The sequence below is a fragment of the Balaenoptera ricei genome, chromosome 9, assembly GCF_028023285.1.
Source record: "Balaenoptera ricei isolate mBalRic1 chromosome 9, mBalRic1.hap2, whole genome shotgun sequence".
Taxonomy (NCBI): domain Eukaryota; kingdom Metazoa; phylum Chordata; class Mammalia; order Artiodactyla; family Balaenopteridae; genus Balaenoptera; species Balaenoptera ricei.
Window position 1 is genome coordinate 28,612,025 of NC_082647.1, and position 21,011 is coordinate 28,633,035.

A 21,011-nucleotide genomic window follows, 5' to 3' on the forward strand; every position below is an offset into this window, starting at 1 on the left:
CAGTATATTCCGAAGTATCTAACACAGTGCTTGGCACACAGTGGTGTCAACTAATATTTGAATGGATGAAAAATATAGTTTGCAGTTTCTAGTACAGAGTCTCGTAGGGCATATTGAATACAATATTTTATTTACTTTTATTTATACAATCATTGTGTGAACAGAAATAGATTTCGAACAAAAGCCATGAGTTTCTTTTTAATTCTGAGGACTCTTTGTCTAAATCATTCTCTAGTAAATTGATGCATTAATTTACTTCAGTGGTAAAAATAAAATTTTAGTCTCTTAAAATAGACTTGAGGTTATAATGCTGTTGATCTGAGAATAAGATTTTTTTCCTTTTGCTAAATGAAAAATTTGAGTATTTGATAGACTCTCCCTCTCCTTTTCTCCCTCCCTCCCTCTGTGTCTGTCTCTGTCTCTGTCCCTGTCTCTGAAGAATCCTCTCTATTGGGGATTTTTCTTCATTTTAAAAACTTTAGGCATAACATGTATATAGCAAAGTGCACAGATCTTAAGTTTACAGCTTGATGAACATGTATACACCCTGTATTAACCATCACCCAAATCAAGACAGTGAACTTTTCCAGCACTTTAAGGAGATATATCCCACACTGCATTTGACTGTTGAAGTTATGTGTTTTTCAAAGAAAAATGTATTTATGAATATGTTGGTTTTAAGACTAGTACTGTGTTTATCTAAATGTGTATTAAATTTAAAAGTAGCAAAGTTGTTGAGAAATGGAGATAAATAGAAATACATAGAAAATTGAGAGAAATTGGGTAACAGAGATGACCGTAAGTTGTGAGAACCAAGCCAAGGGCAGAGGGTGAAAAGACAACACACCTTGTTACCACCCTCTGGAGAGGTACTACATCATTCTAGAGATTCAGATGTGGAATTCGCAGGCTAGGAATCGAGTATTAGCTTGAGGCTTTTGGAAGCTTTAGAGAGAGAAATGCATTCCCCAGAATCCTAACCTGAGTTGGAAGCTGTCTGTGTCTGGAAAGGCACTGCTTTTCTTGAAGCCCTGAGGCTAAGAGAGAATCCAGAGAGATGTGCCCGGCACTGTGGGCAGGACTCTGGACCTGTGATCAGCATTTCTCAGTTGCCTACTTGTATTTAGATTGTACCTGAGCTGTACACACTGTCATAAGTTGAACTTCTTCAAGGGCCTGGCTGAATATGTGATAGTTGAGATGAATTTCTAGAGGGTTGCAGAATAGGATGGAAAGCCTTGGGTGTGTTCCCGAGTTCATGTCTGTGGAGGAGAATGTGTGGTGTGTGTGTAACCTCTGGACTGAGTGAGAGGAGCAGGGTCAGTGCTGCACAAACAGCAGCTTCTCTTTGACGGGACCTTGATGATTTCATCAGAAGTGTTGATAAAGTAGAAGAAGCGTGGATACAGGTTTCTGGTAACTGACTATACTGCTGAACTGAATGAATAAGCATTTTCACAACTCTAATGGAAAACTGATGAACTCATAAAAGTGCTAACAAAAGATCAAGATGAAAAAAAATTTAATTACATGGGACTGAGTGACTGATGAGGATGATTATAATTTTTGTGACTTTCTGTTTGAATTTAAAAAAGAAAACAAAATCCCACAAGGACTCTCAGAGGCAAAAAATATACAAATCAATTTTCACTGCAAAGTAAAGGAGCTATTACAGTGGAGGATTACTGGACTGAATGTCAATATTATGACATAGTATGAGTGTGTTTCATGTTTGGTAATTGCAATCATTGTTGCTTTTGTTGTGGTCATCCATTTACAATGCTTGGTGTCAGTTTATTTATCTCTTGTAAAAATAAAATACAGTGTGTGTGTGTGTGAAAAAAGAAAAAAAGAAAAAACATGGAGAAGGAAGGAATTGAAGTTGTTGGGATTGGAACAACACCAGCAGCAAAAAAACCACCCCAAAATATAATGCCTTTCGGTAAATATATTGACATAGCAGATAGAGCATGTTTAATTGCCTTCTACTTCAGTTTCACCAAATTTAAGCCACCTTCATAAAATATAAGGCTAATTGTAACTTACTGACCTTGTTGTCTTAGATCTCTACAAAAATCCTATGAACCCACAAGGGCAGATGATATAATGAATTTATTTTATAGACAAGGAGACTGGGATTTAGGGAAGATTACTTAACAAATCAAAAGACCTCAAACGCTGGTCTTTGGACTCCAGAGCTTAGGTTTGCTCTCTTAGGCCCTGATACCTCTACAATCTCATAAATCCAGAAGTGTGGTTTATTCATAGTTTACAGTTGGCAGTCAACTATTAGTAACACCTGTCATGCTTCACAACACAGTGTAATAACACTGAAACCACAGGGCCGAAGTCTGTTTCAAGGGATGTAAACATTGACTTTAATATTTTAGCCAAGGCATAGTTAGGAAGTAGTAGTAGAAAAAAATGTGAGTGGACTGGGCCAGAAAGACCTGTGGGCCAGATCCATGATTGCTGTTTCCTCGATATAGGCAACTTATTTAACTTTTTGGAGCCTGCATTTTTCTATTCATAAATTCAATGAATAAATATTTCTTGAGCACCTATTAAGATTACCAGGCCCTATTTTAGGCACTTGGGATACATCCAGCCAAATGTAGTTCTCTTAGGATAAAACCAGACAAAAATATTCCTGCCATGCCCTCAGGGAGCTTACATTTTATTTGGGAGAGACTTACAATAAGGAATAAACTTGCTATGTAACTGAATTATGGAAGGTGATCATTTGCTACTTAGAAAATAAAGCAGAGAAGGTGGAATCAGGAATGTGGGAGGGAAGGAGAGTGTTGACAATTTCCAGTCAAGTGGTCAGGGTAGGCCAGTTCTTGGCAATACTGTCTTTCTAGGACATCAGGCTCAGAAACTTGGAGTCACCTTTGACTCCTTTTTTCCTCATGCCACATTTATCAGGAAATCCATTTCTATCTATCTTCAAAGTATTTCCACGATCTGACAGTTGTCACCATATTCATCCTACCACTCTGGTCCATGCTTCATCTACTGGAAAGTTAAGAACTCTTACAGTGACTAAATTTGAATAATGGAAATTTTATGGAGCAAATTTTTTTCAATGTATATAGTGTGTTAGGGCTGCTAATGGGCTAGGCTGTACAGAGGACTAAATTAGAACGTTGAAACTGTGGTTTATAGGAACATCTCACAGGTAAACTACAGAATAACCCTATTTCTGATGCTCTTCTAATTTAAAAGATCAAATTTAATATGTACATTCGTTGTACAGTTGGTTTTGTTTCCAAGAAAGAGGCAACATAAGCAGGCTAAATAAAATTTATGAAATACTATCGACAAACCTCAGAGCTTTAAAAGAGAGCTGTTGGGGTTTTTTTCCCCAGAGAGAAAAAGAAAATCTAGTGTAGTCTATTTCCTGAAAAGTTTGAAAATGCTGATGAAACAGTCAATTTGGGTGATTCCTGCCAGTCTCCTCCTTGAAAAATGATAATGACTGAAGTGTTTTTAATGAAAGCTAAGTAAGAATAGATTTTTTTTTCATGTGCTAATGCTAAGTTTTCCATTAAAAAACACCTTAAAAATTTGGAGAAAATAACTGGTACATGCAGACTTTCAAACATGGGATATATTTGCCTTTTGCTTTGCTAAAATATTTCTAAAAGGCAAAACTGTGACTGTTACACGAATATAAAATGAACAAACAATAATGATTGTACTCAGTGTATAATTAATGAGCAAACTAGTTAGATGTTAAAACTAGTCTAAGGGGCATTTGAAAAGTAGGTGTTTTTAGGCAAAGTTAAAATAAGATTCAAGTATTAGATATAAAAGTGGTTAAAAAAAAAAAAACAGTGGTTAATTTCCAACAGGGATTTAAACTATAACCATTGGATTATCTTAGTCACCAGACACACATTATTTATATCTTTACCAGACAAAATTCTACAAAGTAACGTGTGACTTCACTTGTAAACAGGATCTTTAATCAATGTAAACAGTAAATTGAACTAGGTACATTTCCCCCACATGATCCTTGGATGGCCTTTGCTCACATATGATGTTGGAAGGACCTATTCCCTCACCTTTTTGCCTTATATCTGAGTTTTGGATGCTTTTTATGACAGCTTTTAAAATTAGTCCACAAATGTAAAAATGTTTTTATGCTTTATTTTATCTTTTTCCTTTTTTGCATGTATTGAAAAACTATCCAAAACATTATTCCCTCCATCCCCAAAGGAAACCAAGTTATTATATAAATGAGTACTTATGTGTTTTTTTCTGAGGATGCAAACTTACTGTGTGGGAATGTTGCTTCAAGCTATAGGGGAATATTAAAAGGATACTTAAGAACCTTCCTTGGGAAAGTTAATTATGGATGTAGATATTTAATCACTCTGTGATATAAATATGCAATTTTAATATTGATTATATGTAAATTATTTTAAAAGAATATGTCAAGATTATATTGAGGGAAAAGAAAAACAGGTGGTCCAAGACTTAGGCAGTCATTCATTTGAATGATGGCAGCTTTAGGCTGTCATCCCCCAGCCAGTTTTATACAGCTGTCATTACATTACATCGCATTTCCCATCATAAAGCTGTATGCCCTCTACCTTTCAGAGAGAAGACCTAAGTGCCAGGCTGTCAGAGATTAAAGAAAGAGCCAAGAGTGTGAGGAAACCTCACTTGCTATTTGTGGGAATGTAAATGGGTATAACCTTCTCTAAGGGTAGTTTGGCAATAGCTGTTAATATCTATCTAAGTATCAGTACTTGGAATGTCCTTTTAACTGGGTGAAAGAAACAGAAGTCTGATTGCAGAGATCTGAGGACTGAATGGCAACACTCATGTAATTTGGGAAGAAAATTGAATCTCCTAAATTGATATTATTACTTTTTCATGTACAGCTTTTATCATAAATTTACCTTAGTCTTTAAACTTAAGTTTTTCTAAACCTTTACTAAAAAACTGAATTTATGGCAATAAGGGATCTTGATACATTTGTATGACATGAAAGTTAACTAATTTTAGAAGTATGGCCATACTGCTATGTAATAGTAAAGGTTTTTCAATTTGAATGCCTAACACATCTGTGGTATGAAAGAGAGATACTGTTAAAACGTTTGTTTCTTAACAGTCAGAGCAGTATATACTGAACATTCTTCTTATAGACCAGTTATTCCAAGTATTTCAAAGATATCAGTGGCTAATTAAGATTCATCTATACACTAAAACTTTTTACATGTATGTTTTTTAGAGTTGGTTTTTCCCTTAAATAAATACCATCTCAAAAATAAAGTTAATCTGAAAATGTATATCATGTTATTCATTTTTTATGATAATGATCCTCCGTAAGGTAGATAAGGTACAGTTAAATATAATCAAAATTGCCAAAGCCTGAGGCTTTTAAAGCGTAGAGACTGAAGTATCAGGTAAATGCATTATACTGAGCATCACAATTCCTAAGACAGTCAAGTATATATACATCATGTAATCTTTTACGATAAAATTGAAATATGACTTGTGTAACATTATTATTTTAAAAATTATTTTCAAGGAAAGAAAATTCCCCAGATTTATAGCAAAAGAGATGGAGAATATGTATATAGAAGAGTTGCGGTCTTCAGTGAATTTGCTAATGGCCAATTTGGAGAGTCTTCCAGTTTCGAAAGGTGGTCCAGAATTTAAATTACAAAAATTAAAACGTTCACAGAATTCTGCCTTTTTGGACATAGGAGATGAGAATGAGATTCAGCTGTCAAAGTCCGACGTGGTGCTGTCATTCACCTTAGAGGTAAGTGGCTTTATCCCGTGTTTGCTTCTGGCAGCGTAAATGAGGCTACAGGGTCATTTCCGCTGACTTTGGTGGTAACAGTTCAAATTTAAAGCAGTGTAATATATTTTGAAGAAGTTAAATTATTCTTCATTTGCTAGACAATCAGAGTGTGAATGCAAATTAACGCAAATTGTCCTTTAAACATAACAGTGGTGTTAGGGTTAAATAATAAAATAATACAAGTTTTGAGGCAAGTGTTCTTGGCGCCACCTAGGCTGGTGGAAATTTATTGGTAGAGTAAGCACTGAAACACGCTTGAGTGGAAATAGGATTTAAACACATAACTGAATTCTCTGTAATTTGGAAACTCCTTTCAAGCTTTTGGTTATTCTTGTTTTTAATCTGCTTTAACTACGGGATCATCTTTGTAGAATCAAATCGCATAAACCAGCTGTAATGTACAGTATTGGGTACTATAGATGATGAGAAGTAAAGACTTCTTCCTTTCTAGGACTTGCCGTTTCATTACAGGTACAGTAAATATCATTAAAAAGAAACGAGAATAAATGTTGTGCATTTAAAATTGTGTTCCCCAAGACTTCAGAGTTTCATCCCTTTTATACAAATCACTGGAAACCAAAGACATTGATCACTGACCCCTACTACTGCTCCCTGTGGATATTTTTCATGATGGCATTTCCTCACTGCTAAACTCTGTATATGGGCTGATCCATGTATATGTATATGGGTTTATACCCAACACCCACACATATGCTCGCAATATCCAGCTTAAATTTTTAGCCTCTCAAAAACTAAAGCTTGTAACTCCTTTCTTGCATTGTTATGTACTCTCTCTGCTAGGTCCCAGTACTGCTGTTTGAGTTTGCTCGTTGACAAAGCAAAATATGTGGAGTCTTAGGAGGTACAGCTTTAGATTTTTTTGTTGATACCTCTTAAACTTGGCTTGCTTCGTTTATGGCAGAAAAAGCAAATGTCTGCTTCTGTTCTTTCCTCCACTTATTCAACTCTAAGAGAAATTCAAGCTTGAGGATAAGACAACTGCCTCTCTTTCTTCCCTTCCAGGCTAACATTTTCTTTGTAGGTTAATAGATTCAATTCAGTGTCAGGGTAGAAATAGGAGATTTTCTTCTGACTCCATACCCAGTTCAGGGATTAGCTAATAACTTTGCCAAGTGGCTTTGTTCCTGGGTTTCTTCTCAATCTCTTTAACCTCATAACCTCAGGATGTTTAATTTGAAACTACATAGTATCTCAGGTGTAGAATTTCCCAATCATTCCTGCATCAGGTTTCCTGCCAACTAAAATGAAAAGTGCCAACTCTTTTTTTCTTAAGGTTTTGTACAAAACAAAATCAATTATTTAATTACAGTCTAACTTTTTCTAGCAAGAGTTTGGCATTTAAATTCATTAATAATAAAAAATAATTTGGGAAGCAAATGATTTGTGTAATGTTTAAACTTACCATTATCTCTATAAGCATGAAGAACTGAAAACAGTTCAAAACACTTTCTCTTTTCTCTATTGTTTAAAAATCTTACACCATTGTTAAGTAATTAGCTTTTATGAATTCTCTTTCCCTTTTGAAAACAAAATTATGCTCATGAGTTAGTTTTTCTGTGAAACTATGAATTGTTATTCTGTGCTTCATTGCCAGTATGTTTAAACAGGGTTGTTCAGTTAGCAATAAAAGGGTGTTAGGAGGAATGAAATGAGTTAAAACTTCATTTTGCCATGGTCTGAGAAGCTTCCATATTTTTACAATTGTTTTGACATCCTCTGTTACTAGGTCTATATAAGGCAGATATTTTCCTATCATGGCATAGTACAGATCTGTTCCGTGTTGCCTACAGTATTTTAAAGAGGAGTTGTGTCTCACAACAAAATGAAGTCTCTTTCAGGACAGACTACACAGTGCTTGTCTATGCGACACCTGAGGGAATGGACCAGGTACCTCCTCCAGCCCCAAGGCCTCTGACCTCAGTCTAGCTAAACTGAATAATTATCTCTCGCCCATTATCCCAGCCTCGCTCATCAGACACCAGATTTCAGCCTAAGAAAACTCTGAAGGGCAAGCAGTTAATCCATTTTAAGGTTTCACATTTCATCGTCAGGCTTAGAGCTGGTCCAGTGGAGAAGGAGTTTTTCTAGGAACTGAAGTCTGAGTCAAATGAATAAGTGCACATTTGAAACACTGCTAACATTTTATAATTTCTTTAAAATTTCTACCCACTCCTCCCTTCTTGCACCACACCACCTAATATATAAATCAGTTATTTATTATATTTATTATTCATTATCTGGCTTTCTTTACTAGAATGTAAGCTTTAGGAAGTTAAAGTCTTTTTTTTTTCTCTTTTGTTTACTGAGGTATCCCAGGAGCCTAAAACAGTGCCAACAGCCTAAAACAGTAGACTCGATAATTGTTTATTGAATTAGGAACTTTGATGGTATCAAAACGCAGCAGTTAGTCTCACAAGATTACTCTTATGTCTCTTCATTTATGAAGCCTTCAGAGAGAATTATAAAGCAAGAGACAAGCTAACTCACAAAACACTAAGCCAAACAATGGTATGTTAAAATTTAATATTCAAGTAAGGTTAGGAAAACATTCATCCATGAAGTTATGAGTCTGTTGTAAGGGGAATGGTGTCAGTGGCATGAATGTAGTTGATGTTCACACTGAGTGTTTTAGGCCGGCAGACCCTGTGACCTCCTCTGTGTTTGGAGGTATGTGTGTGGTCCCCCTATTCACCATACTGCTCAGCTGCCTTTTCCCACAACCCGCACATGCCTGAGTGCCATGTAACTCTGTGGGCGGGCAATGCATTATTCAGAAGCGTGTTATCTAGTTTCATATTTTGTACATGCCTCCCTTCTTTATGCTTCTAGAATAACTTCGTCTATTTTATCCTGATTACATCAGTTATCCAGAGATCTGGGAAGAAAAGACAGAACACAGATCAGTTTTATTTTCTGTAGTTTCATTATCAAGTTTTGCTGGCAATTAGTTGAAACAGTTACCTAAGATAACTTAGGCTAGTTGATGGTCCATGGAATTCTTAGCCACCTTTATCATTAATGATTGAGACTAGTTGCGCTTTTCAGATTCTTTTTGGAAGTCAGATCTGTAGAACTGTGTTTTATTTACTTATATGTATGGATTCATAACAGAAGTTACATCTTTTGAAAGTGGCAATTCTGCAGGATAGAACATTCCTGGCACAGATGGGAGCATTGTTTTGAGGGACAGAAAACTGTTTCACAACTCGTATGTTTTAGGAGGTCCTGTTTATAGTAGCTTGTAGTAGAGGTGACAGAAATAGTGTTAAGCAGATGCTTCCTTTCTTCTCTCTTGCACTTTGGCTATTAAACACTCTACAGAAAGAGATGCAGGACAAACAGTCATATTCCCATATAGGAACCAGTGCCATCAAGATTTCTAGGTTTATCTTGTGTACTCAATTCTGTTTCATGTTTAGTACTTCACCTAAACTTCCTTGAGTATTAGAGCAACTGTGAAAACTGTTACTATTATCTATTAATTCTCATAGTCTGTTGTCAGTTGTCTTCATTTTTATTCATATGTTGGTATGCATTTCAGTGTGACAAAATGACAAAAGCCTTGATTGAGGGAGGAAAATGGTTCTGAGTTTGACCCGTATTTTTTGGTGATCAGTTTCCCATATGTTTTTATGAAAAAATGCAACAAAAATAGTAGGCATTTGTATTTACAAAAAAAGCTGTTGTACCAGAACTGAAAGGAAGAAAAGTTCTTTTAAGATGGTTTGTTCCTTTGAGACTTTTTGCCTTAACTTTCATATCAGAACTCTATGAAGAGTGTAATGATTTTCATAATGTATTAAAAGATCAATAAATGACACATATCTTTTTAGTGGATATTTTGGTAGCTACATGGCATGAATGATGCTATTAATCTTGTTTATACATATACAACAGGAGATCGATACATGTGCATGTATAAAAAGGTCATTGAATATATTTTATTAATTTTGAGAATTTAGGAACCTTCATGATGCAAGTTTTGATTTAAAAAAACTATTATAAATGATATTCAGTAGTAGTCATATTTTATGTGTACATCCAGTAAGAATGTTAGGTTACAATATTTTAAGATTGGCAGTCTTTTATACAGACATAAAAAGCACACTTGAAAACTGTGTTTCCCTTTCCCCCAGGAGTTACAAATATATAAGGTAATATCAGTCTTTCTACCCTTTTCCAGTAGACTGCATCAAATTGGTATATACCTTTAATGGATGGGGAAAATTGTTTTCCTTGTCAAGTTAATAGTAAGATATTCATTGCCAAGTTATATTTTCCATATTTTCATAAGGTAAACAGTGGCTCTGAAGAAAATTCTTTTCTAAATGCTAGTAGTCACATAAAGTAAGTGAATATAGAAATTTTCTGATGTCATGTATTGATGTCAGTGAATTGGTGTGATGGTGACAGTGTCTACCAGTCGCTTTATGTGGAATTCAACCTGTATCCTTTTAACACATTCACTGAATTTTCATTAATAATTCTGCTTTGCCTCATGCAGACCTGCCATAATTTTTTTTAAGGCTCTGAGTTTATATCTGACTTACTTCATTATGGCTCATATTTAGAGACTTTAATCTTTCACAGCTGGCAGGAGATGCGTCTTCAGATACCAGACTTTCTCAAAATGTTATTTACCTTCCATAAATAAAGGTGGATTATAAAGAAGATAAAATACCATGATATTGCCAGATAATTTTATCAATTGGTCTTCCTAATTGTATGTAGTTCATACCGCTGTCTCTATTGCTAAGTGTTGTCAGCTTGACGAATCAGTGAAACGTTTTTCTTATCTTTAGATTGTCATAATGGAAGTGCAAGGTTTGAAGTCAGTCGCTCCCAATCGAATTGTTTACTGTACAATGGAAGTGGAAGGAGGAGAAAAACTGCAGACAGATCAGGCCGAAGCCTCAAGGCCACAGTAAGCCAGTAGAAAAAAATGTGTTTTTCTTCCCTCTTGAAGACATGTGCTTTATCTCTTTGAAGAATCGTATGGTTTTACACTCTGAAACTGTTATTTGGCTAGCTTTGTCTCAACTGCGTTAGAATCAGTGTGTGCCTTTCTGGGTAATGAGGCTATAATTAGAGCTATGCAGAATCCCTGTGTAGCACAAACAGAAAATCCAACATGCAAATGTGAAGCTAATTATTGGGCAATTAAATGTTTGTAAGTCATTTGTAAGGAATGCATGTGTTGTTATCATGTGTTATTTAAAAGGCAGTGCTTGATCCTATTTCAGTTACTAGAAATGTAATCTGTAGCTTTTCCGTTTCTGTGTATTATAGCTCTGCGGTGGTGCTGAGGTAGATATATTAGACAATGTCTTGGGATACTTTAGTGAGTAGGCTTGAGTTAGAGAACCAGTCAATGACTACTGTGCAGTAACTGGAGGTGCTAAAACTGTTCTTTGCTGGCAGTTTTATGTTTCATATTCTGAGATTGAGTTTAATTAAGTCTGGAAGATGTTCTTTTTAACGGATTCAAACTTGGGAAACATCACAGTCTCTGGTAGAAATAACCAGGTGGGCCAGGGGAATTTAAATGAAAATTGCCTGGCCTTCATTTGCACACTGCCTTTCGATAACATTTTTTCTTCCATTTAAACTTTATTTAGAATTTCTTACAGGCCTTAGGATTTTTGCCTTATAACGGTGTCAATATGTGGATTCTTCATTCAGGAAACCTCCATCTCTGAGATTCTGGCTGAGCACTGGCTAGATAGAGATGAACGAGAAACTTTGATTTTCTTTAGGGCAGACAAAGTCTAAGGAGGTATACAGAGAATTAAGTGTAACGGGACAGATGTGCACAGAGTATTATGGGATTGAGAAGAAGCAAACTGAAACTTCTCACCCTGCCTTACAAAGCCCTACAGGTCTGCCCCTGACCAGCCTCTCATTACCTCTGGGACCTCACCTTGTCTCTCTGTTCCCCTGGTCAGTTACTATTCCGCCTCCCTGGACCTCATGAAGTTCTATCAGCCTTCTCTCATCATTGCACTTGCTTTTCCCTCTGCCTGCAGTTGCTCTGCCTCTTACCTTTTTATAGCTGGATCCTTAGTATTGAGAAACTTAAACATCGCTTGCTGAGAACAACCCCTTCCTTTAGACAACCCAATGCTAAGCAGATATTTTCTGGCTCATCACTTTATAACTTTTAGATGAATGGGTTCCTCATCTGTGTATCTTGTACTGTTTCCCTTCCTCTGTCCTTCTGAATAGAGCTCTTGTCCTGTTGATCTTATATCTTAGCACCTAGTAGGTACTCAGTCAGAATTTACTAATTCACGGTGAAGTGAAAATAATGAGGATAAACAGCTCTTTCAGAGGTTAAAACCTCTCAAGAGGAGGCTTGAGAGGAGACAGAGAAACTGGGACCGTTTCTAGCAAGGCACATGGAGTCAAGGGAGGGGTTTGGTGTCGGTTTTAAACATTAGCTGTTTTAGTATATTCACGGTGTTATGCAACCATCATCGATTTTAGAACATACCTGTCACCTCAGAGAGAAACTCTTTACCTTTTACGTATCAGCCTCAAATCACCTCAGCCCTAAGCAACTACTAATTGACTTTCTGTCTCTATGGATTTGCCTGTTTGGGACATTTCATATAAAAGGAATCATATATATCAATAGTATGTGCTCTTTTGTGACTGGCTTCTTTCACTTAGCATATTTTCAAGGTTCATCCATCTTGTGGCATGTGTCAGGACTTCATTCCTTTTTATGACTGAATGATATTCCATTGTATGTATATACCACGTTTTGTTTATTCATCTAGGCTAATGAGACTTGGGTTGTTTCTACCTTTTGGCTACTGTGAATGATGCTGCAGTTAAGGCTGGTATACAAATACCCATCTGAGTACCTGTTTTCAGTTGTTTTGGGTATATAGCTAGGAGTGAAATTGCTGAATGATACGGTCATTCTATGTTCAGCTTTTTGATAATCCATCAAAATGCTTTTTCACAATGCACCATTTTACTTTCCCACCAGCAATGTATGAGAGTTAAATTTCTTCATATTCTCATCAATGCTTGTTGTTTGACTTTTAAAAATATATATAAATATATAGCCATCCTAGTAAGAGTAAAGTGATATCTTGTGGTTTTGATTTGTTCTTCTCTAATGACTAATGATGTTGATCATCTTTTCATATGCTGTAGAAGCCATTCATATATCTTCTTTAGAGAAAGAAATGTCTATTCAAGTTTTCTGCCTATTTTTTATTTGAGTTGTTTGCCTTTTGGTTGTTAAGTTGAAAGAACTATTTATATATTCTAGATACTAGACCCTTATCATATATATGATTTGCAAATGTTTTCTTCCATTCTGTGTATTATCTTTTCACTTTATTGATACTGTCTTTTGAAGCACAAAAGTCTTACAACTTTAAGTCCAGTTTACCTAGTTTTTGTTTGTTGCTGTGCTTTTGGTGTCATATCTAAGAATCCAGTGCCAAATCCAAGGTCACAAAGATTTACCCCCGTGTTTTCTCCTAACACTGTCATAATTTCAGCTCTTACGTTTAGGTGATTGACCCATTTTAATTTTTGTACATGGTATGATGTAGGGTGCAACTTCCTTCTTTGTGTATGACAGTCCGGTTGTCCCAACACCATTTATTGAAGAAACTACTCCTTGTCCATTAAATGTTCCTGGTACTCTTTTGAAAATCATTTGACGATAGATACATGGGTTTATTTATGGACTGTCAATTTCATTTCATTGATATATCTATATGTCTATCCTTATGCTAGTACCTCATTATCTTAACTACCATTGCTTTGTATTGCGTTTTAAGATCAGGTGTGTGAGTCTTCCAAATATGTTCTTTTTCAAGATTATTTTGGCTATTCTGGTTTTCCGTATGAATTTTAGGATCAATTTGCCTTATAACGGTGTCAATTTCTGCAAAAATTTTGTAAATATCACCAGCTTGGATTCTGATAGGAATTGTATTGAATCTGGGGTCAGTTTGGAGAGTATTGCCAACTTAACAATATTAAGTCTTCCTACCCAGGAACGTGGGATATCTTTCCATGTATCTAAATCTTTAATTTCTTTCAACAATGTTTTGTAGTTCTCAAAGTATGTTTTTTACTTCTTTGGTTAAGTTTATTTCTAGTATTCTTTTTGATGCTATTATTAATGGAATTGTTCTTTTAAATTCACGTTTGGATCGTTCATTGCCAGTTTATAGAAATACAGTTGATTTTTTGTATATTAATTCCACATGCTGCACCCTTGCTGAACTTGTTTATTCTAATAGTACTTTTTTTTACTGGATTTCTTAGACTTCTTTCTATATAATATGTCATTTGCAAATAGTGATCGTTTTATTTCTTACTGTCCAATCTGAATGCTTTTTATTTCATTTTTTGCCTAATTGCCCTGACTAGCTCCTCCAGTACAATGTGAAATAGAAGTGGCAAGAAAAGACATCCTTGTATTCCTGATTTTAGAGGAAAAGTATAGGCTTTCATTGTTAAGCATGATGTTAGCTGTGCCTTTTTCATAGATGCCCCTTATCAGTTTGAGGAAATTCCTCTCTATTCCTGGTTTGAGTGGGTTTTTTTTCATGAAAGGGTGTTGGATTTTGTCAAATGTTTTCTCTGCATCAATTGAGATGACCGTATGGTATTTGCCTTTTGTTCTATCAATATGGTACATTACATTATATGCTTTTTGGGGGAGGGGTGTTAAATCAACCTTGCATTCCTGGCATAATTGCCACTTGACCGTGATGTATATAATTATTTTTGTTACTGGATTACTTTCTCTAGTATTTTGTTGAGGATTTTTAGAATCTATATTCATAAGAGATTGGTCTGTAATATCCTTTTTTTGTTGGCATCTGTCTGATTTTTATATTGGCCTCATAAAATTATTCTACTTTTTGGAAGGGTATGAAGAATTGGTATTAATTACTTGTTATGTGTTTGGTAGAATTACCAGTGGAACCATCTGGGGATGGATTTTTCTTTGTGGGTATTTTCTGGTTACTAATCCTAATTACATAGTGAACCATAATAACCCTGCTAGGTTGGGTTCTTGGTGAGAGCCCTCTTCCTGCCCTACAGATGGCTGCCTTCTTGCTGTGTCCTCACATGGTAAAGAGACAGATCTCATTTCTCTTCATCCCATAATAAGGACACCATATTCTCATGGGTCTCCAGTCCCATGACCTCATCTGAGCCCACTTACCTCCCAAAGGCCCCACCTCCAAATACCATCACATTGGGGATTAGGGCCTCAACATATTAATTTGGGGGGGGGGGTCACAAACACTACCGTACTCTAGTACTCCGTGAGTTCTCGAGGGAGTGCAAATGCCCTTAGAATCTCAATGCCATGATGTTTTTACAGAATCTTTTCTTAAAGTTTTACTGAGGTATAGTTTATATAGCATAAAATTCTTTTATTGAAATTTAGATGATTTTTAATAAATTTATACACTTGTGCACTATCATCACAATTCAGTTTCAAAACACATTATTTCACAAAGTTGCCTCATTCCCATTTGCAATCTTACTTAGTTCCAGGAAAACACTCGTATGCCTTCTAGCTCTGTAATTTTTTTTCTGAACATTTCATATAAATGATATGCAAAATGTAGTCTTTTGTATCCGGCTTTTTTTTCGTTTAGCATAATCTCTACAAAGTCTTTTACTTAATTGATACTTAAATATTTGGTCAATCAAATGAGTTAATTTTTATATAAATAGTTATTTTAACAATAATTTTTTCCAAAAATAGCAAAAGTTTTCACAGAATATGTCTCATTTTATTTCTAATAAACTCAGAATGTATTCATAAAGAGATGCTATAATAGGGAACATATACATGGATAATTTAAATGAATTAAAATACTTATGAGTTAGAGAGAAAATATTACAGTTAAGCCTCCAATACACTTTTGATTACTCTTTTCACAAGGAAATTTGGCTAAAATATCTTACCTGTTTCTTCATGAAGATTGAGTTAACTTTTAAAAAGAATTAAAAGATTTGTGTTTATCATTGTATCCCAGGGGCAGATTTCCTTAAAAATGTATCTCCTGAATGCTGACCAACTGCAGCTTTTCAGCAGTGTGGTCACTTTTATCTTGAACTCATCTTGCACAACAGGAAAGAGATTCATCTCCTCCGTCATCATAGTGAATTATGCCTTGGACACGTTTTCTAAATCTTATTGCTTCAACAGTTTGTGCTTTATTGGAGATCAATTCATTCTTCTGTCTGATACTAATTAAAGTGCCTTATTTAGTCCATATTTCCAATAAATGTAATCAAGATTTCTAGCCATTGCCTATTTCATTCTTGTAATTCAGATTTCCTGCCGGCAATTAGGTGGAAAACAGCATGTGAGGTTGGTACATGACTTAGAATATGGAACCTGGGATCTAATAAAAGTGGTGTTTAGAGACAAGTTTGATTTGTGAAGAGTGGTAGTGAGGTCATCTATTAAAGTTTTGTTTTTAATTTTGATTTTTTAATATAGGGAAGGGAATGTAGACAAGTGGTATTTTCAGTGGAGAAAATTCTATTACTTATGAATTTGTAAGTCATCGTTTCATAGTCTCTCAGTCAACCAGGGAAAGTTTTGTTCTCTATGAATGAGGTACAGAAGCATTGTTGCTCCACTTTTATAGCTTTCTACCATTTCCAGACGTTTCATTATTTCAGTTTTAGCCCATACCCTTAACGATACCAGCTGAAAGGAAGTGGAGGGGTAGTCAGAGAGACGACAGCTGAAGCTGAAAGGGGTAGGGAGTGATTTGTCATGGTCATGTAGTGGTCACCAATCTCCTGATACGTAGTGATCTTAAAGCACTTTCCCTGCAGATGATGTGCATCCTTTGAGTGCCTAAAAGCATAATAATAATACCCTATGGAGGGCCAAGATAGACCTTGCTTCTGGGGAAGTAGAAGGAAGGAAATTCGTTGTTAAAAACAAATCAGGAACTTGGGGGAGCAGGGAATGGGGAGTTGCTATTTGAGGAGCTTAAAGTTTCAGTCAGGCAAGATGACTAAATTCTAGAGAGCTGCTGTGCAACATCACACCTATAGTTAACAATGCTGCATCATACTCTTAAAAATTCTTGAAGAGGGTAGATCGCATGTTAAATGTTCTTGCCACACACACAAAAAGATCCTGGGAAGCAGCACTGTGTTTTGCTATACCCTCTATCTCGTTCATCCCATAATGCTGTCTTATTAAAGACCTTTGAAGGTTAATTGGTCTCTGTCCCCACGCCCCCCCCTTCAAAGTAATAAAACAGAAAGGCAAGGAGCAGTAAGAAAAACTGATGAGTTGCATCATTAGAGAAATATATTTATGGTTTTTAGGATAGAACATTCTTCTACCTCATGAAAATGACGGGAAACACAGGCTTCAGTACCCGTTTCTGGAAACTTTAAATTCTGAACCATAATTGTAATAATCTGTCAAACTATTGAAAGAATATTGCCGCTATAAATGGAAAGCTTATCAGAATGACAAGCTACTAGGACAAGTGTTTAAGAGAGATTAAATACAGATTGCAAATAAACCAATAGAAAGGTAACCGTGCTTTTTAAAAACATAGTAGTTTTCATTTTAATTTGCTAATGCCAGAATTAGTTTTGAAGTGTAATTCATTAGCCAGCTACTCTTGCTGATGAGAGAATACACTACATTTTTAAATGATCTATCAAAAAATATTCCTGTTTTTAATGAATCAAAAGGAAAACACTCAAACAGCACACAAGTTTCATCTTTTATCATTTCCATCTTTAAAAATATGAGATTCCTTCCTCTTACATAAATTCACCAGAAATAAGATTTCTCTAAAACTCATACTACTGGTGCAGAAGAAAATGAGGCCTAAAGAGACAAACACTGGCCAAATACAGAAACTACCTTCATTGAGAGTTTGTTTGCAAGTAAAGGAAGCTAATGTGTGGATCCTCATAATTCGTGGCATCTGAATTAGAGGGGAAAATATGATCGATTAAGATTCCAGATGCTTGCTGAAGAGCACTAATGGAAAACAGCAGTGAGAGAGCTTGGGAGAAAATGTATATAACTATGATTATCAACATCTCGAGGATGGATTTACAGCTTGTAAATAACTTCCCCTTATAATCCGTGACTTTTTTCCAGAGCAGTGTTTTGGAGTTGCTTTCATCATTATTTTATTTGATCTGTGTAGCCAATTTACGGCACGGGATAAATTTGGCCAAGTGTAAGTAGCAAAAAACTTAACTTCTCTTCTGATACTGCTCTCAGACGTGCTCCAGGATCACCCTCCCCTGCCCTTGGGAGAGATCTTGGCAGAAACCATAGCTTTGCTGCCCATTTTCAGGTATTAAATAACATGTTCAGGTATTAAAATTTCAGACCACTTTAAGTCAGAACCTACCCATTTCAAAAGGGTAGGGTTTTCCTTTCCTTCCTCCCAGCTTTCCCAGAAACCTGCCCAGGGGAAAGGGTACTGCTGTCTGTTCCTCACATGCTTCTTGTTTTGCCTGCTCATATGCTCTTTCTATCACTTTTGGGTAGGGTGGAGGTGGGGATGAGGGGAAGAGGTGAAGGGGCAAAATATCTTTGTATGTAGGTACTCTTTGTAGGCCTCTCTTGGTTAGCAAATGCCTTCTGTCATGGGGAATGTACACATTTAACTTTTCTCTGGTGCACTTCCTTGGAGACACACCTCGTGCTGCCCGGAACTTCTGACATCACACCCTTCCGTCCTAGAACGATGCATCCTGTAGCTGCCTTCCTTCTGCTTCCCCTGAGCTACTGCTTTAATACTATCACCCACATATCCTCTTCCTGCTTGAATTTAACTTTCTTAGCAGATGGCTCAAGTAAATTGGAAGCTCCTTAAAGACAAAGGCTCTATATTATACCTCCTGGTTCCTGTCTAGCACCAGCCACAAGTAATATGGCTCACTGGTGGTCTATAATTAAAATTCTTTTCTCTACTATTTAGAGTATTAAAAAATACAGTCTCTCAGTAGGTGTCAGGCTGTGACACTTGAGCCAGTACCTACCCTGACTAACAGGATGTTTAGTTCTCATTCTCACACCCCAAGCTCCCATTTTTCTAGAAATTCCTTGGAAAGCATATTCACTTTAAAGGGCCATTTCTTCTGCTTCTGTGTGGTGACTTGAGGCTGGGATTCAGGATCTCTTCCAGATCCTTGCTATGCTGACTGCCCTGAGATGGGGGACCACCTGCGTAAACAAGACTTGCTAAGAGATGGACAGGCACAAGTTCAGTTTTTTTTTTTTTAAAGTACAAGCATATTTATTTATTTATTTATTTATTTTTATTTATGGCTGTGTTGGGTCTTCGTTTCTGTGCGAGGGCTTTCTCTATTTGCGGCAAGTGGGGACCACTCTTCATCGCGGTGCGCGGGCCTCTCACTATCGCGGCCTCTCTTGTTGCGGAGCACAGGCTCCAGACGCGCAGGCTCAGTAATTGTGGCTCACGGGCCCAGCTGCTCCGCGGCATGTGGGATCCTCCCAGACCAGGGCTCGAACCCGTGTCCCCTGCATTGGCAGGCAGATTCCCAACCACTGCGCCACCAGGGAAGCCCCACAAGTTCAGTTTTAATAGAATTGATATATGATTCCTCCAGTTCATAAGTACTCTCCCCTAAAGCCCGTCTTTCTAGGAAAGAACCTGCTAAATGCAAGTTCTCTCTCAAGCCACTTTCAGTCTCCCTTCCTTGACTTTACAAAAAAAGGTACACCTCTAACCCAGCTTGAGTCTTAACCACGCTGTGTTCGTTCTGGAGTGGAAAAAACCTCCACATCACCTTTCAAAAGGAAAAATTTTAATGTTCCTGTTAGTTTTGAGAAAGCAATTTACCAATGATGTAATAAATCCTCCTGTAAATTAGATGGCTTCTATTTCTCTGCTTTCAACAAAGTTGGTGAAGGATTTATTCAAGTTTTCAACTGCTGAATGATGGAAAAATAGATTTTGCTTATCAATCACTGTATTATTTTGGGACAATCAAATAGGAAGGAAACAAATTGATAGACATTGCTATAATAATGTCCCATCTACTTATTTTCTTAGAGCTTAACAACAGAAAGAATGAAATTCTGGGTTAAAATTGATGCTGAACTGTCTCAATGTTATCAATAGAATTAAGCTATGGTCACCCGTGGATATGTGTAGGCTTAAGCCTTTTTTAACGGAAAGTTTGTACCCTTTGATCAGTATCTTTCCTTTCCCTCCACCCCCAAGGCTCTGGTAACCACCATTCTACTGTGTTATTATGAGTTTGACTTTTTTGTTTTAGATTCCACATATAAGTGAGATCATGCAATATTTGTCTTTCTGTGTCTGGCTTATTTCACTTAATGTAATGTCTTCCAAGTACTTCCATGCTATTGCAAATGACAGGACTTCCTTCTTTTGTAAGGCTGTGTAATATTATATTGTATGCATATACATTTCCTTTCTACAGATGGATATTTAATTTGTTTCCCTATGCTGACTACTGCGAATAATACTGCAATGAACATAGGAGTACAGATGTCTCTTCCAGATGAGGATTTTATGTCCCTGAGTGTATACCCAGAACGGGGATTGCTGGATGGTTTGGTAGATCTACTTTTAATTTTTTGACAAACCTGAGTACTGTTCTCCATGGCAACTGCACCATTTTATATTCCTACCAACAGTGTTACCAGGGTTCCAATTTTTCCAAATCCTTACCAGCACTTGTTATCTTTTATTATTTAGATAATAGCCATCCTTACGTGTGTGATGTGACATCTCATTGTGGTTTTGATTTACATTTCTCTGATAATTACTGATGTTGAGTATCTTTTCATATATCTGTTGGCCATTTGTATATCTTCTTTGGAGAAATCTCTATGTCCTTTGCCTATTTTCTAATTGGGTTTTTTGTTTGTTTGTTTGTTTGCTATTGAGTTGTATGAGTTCCTTATATATTTTGGATATAAACTCATTATCAGAGATACAGCTTGCAAATATTTTCTCCCATTGCATAGGTTGCCTTTTCACTCTGTTGATTGTTACCTTTGCTGTGCGGACACTTTGTAATTTGATGTAGTCCTGCTTGGATATTTTTGCTTTTGTAGCTTGTGCTTTTAGTGTCATATCCAAAAAATCATTGCCTACACAAATGTCAAGGA

At 36.3% G+C, this 21,011-nt stretch overlaps 1 protein-coding gene across 12 annotated transcripts in view; it reads left to right on the forward strand.

Moving 5' to 3' along the window:
* The window catches only part of CADPS2 (calcium dependent secretion activator 2), a 555,896-nt gene that overhangs the window by 223,391 nt on the left and 311,494 nt on the right, over nt 1-21,011 (forward strand). For all 12 annotated transcript variants that reach the window (XM_059933509.1, XM_059933503.1, XM_059933501.1 and 9 more), the window contains 2 exons: nt 5,546-5,782; nt 10,648-10,769. In XM_059933509.1, coding sequence (XP_059789492.1) covers nt 5,546-5,782; nt 10,648-10,769 — 359 coding nt within the window. The remainder of the gene's footprint in view (nt 1-5,545; nt 5,783-10,647; nt 10,770-21,011) is intronic.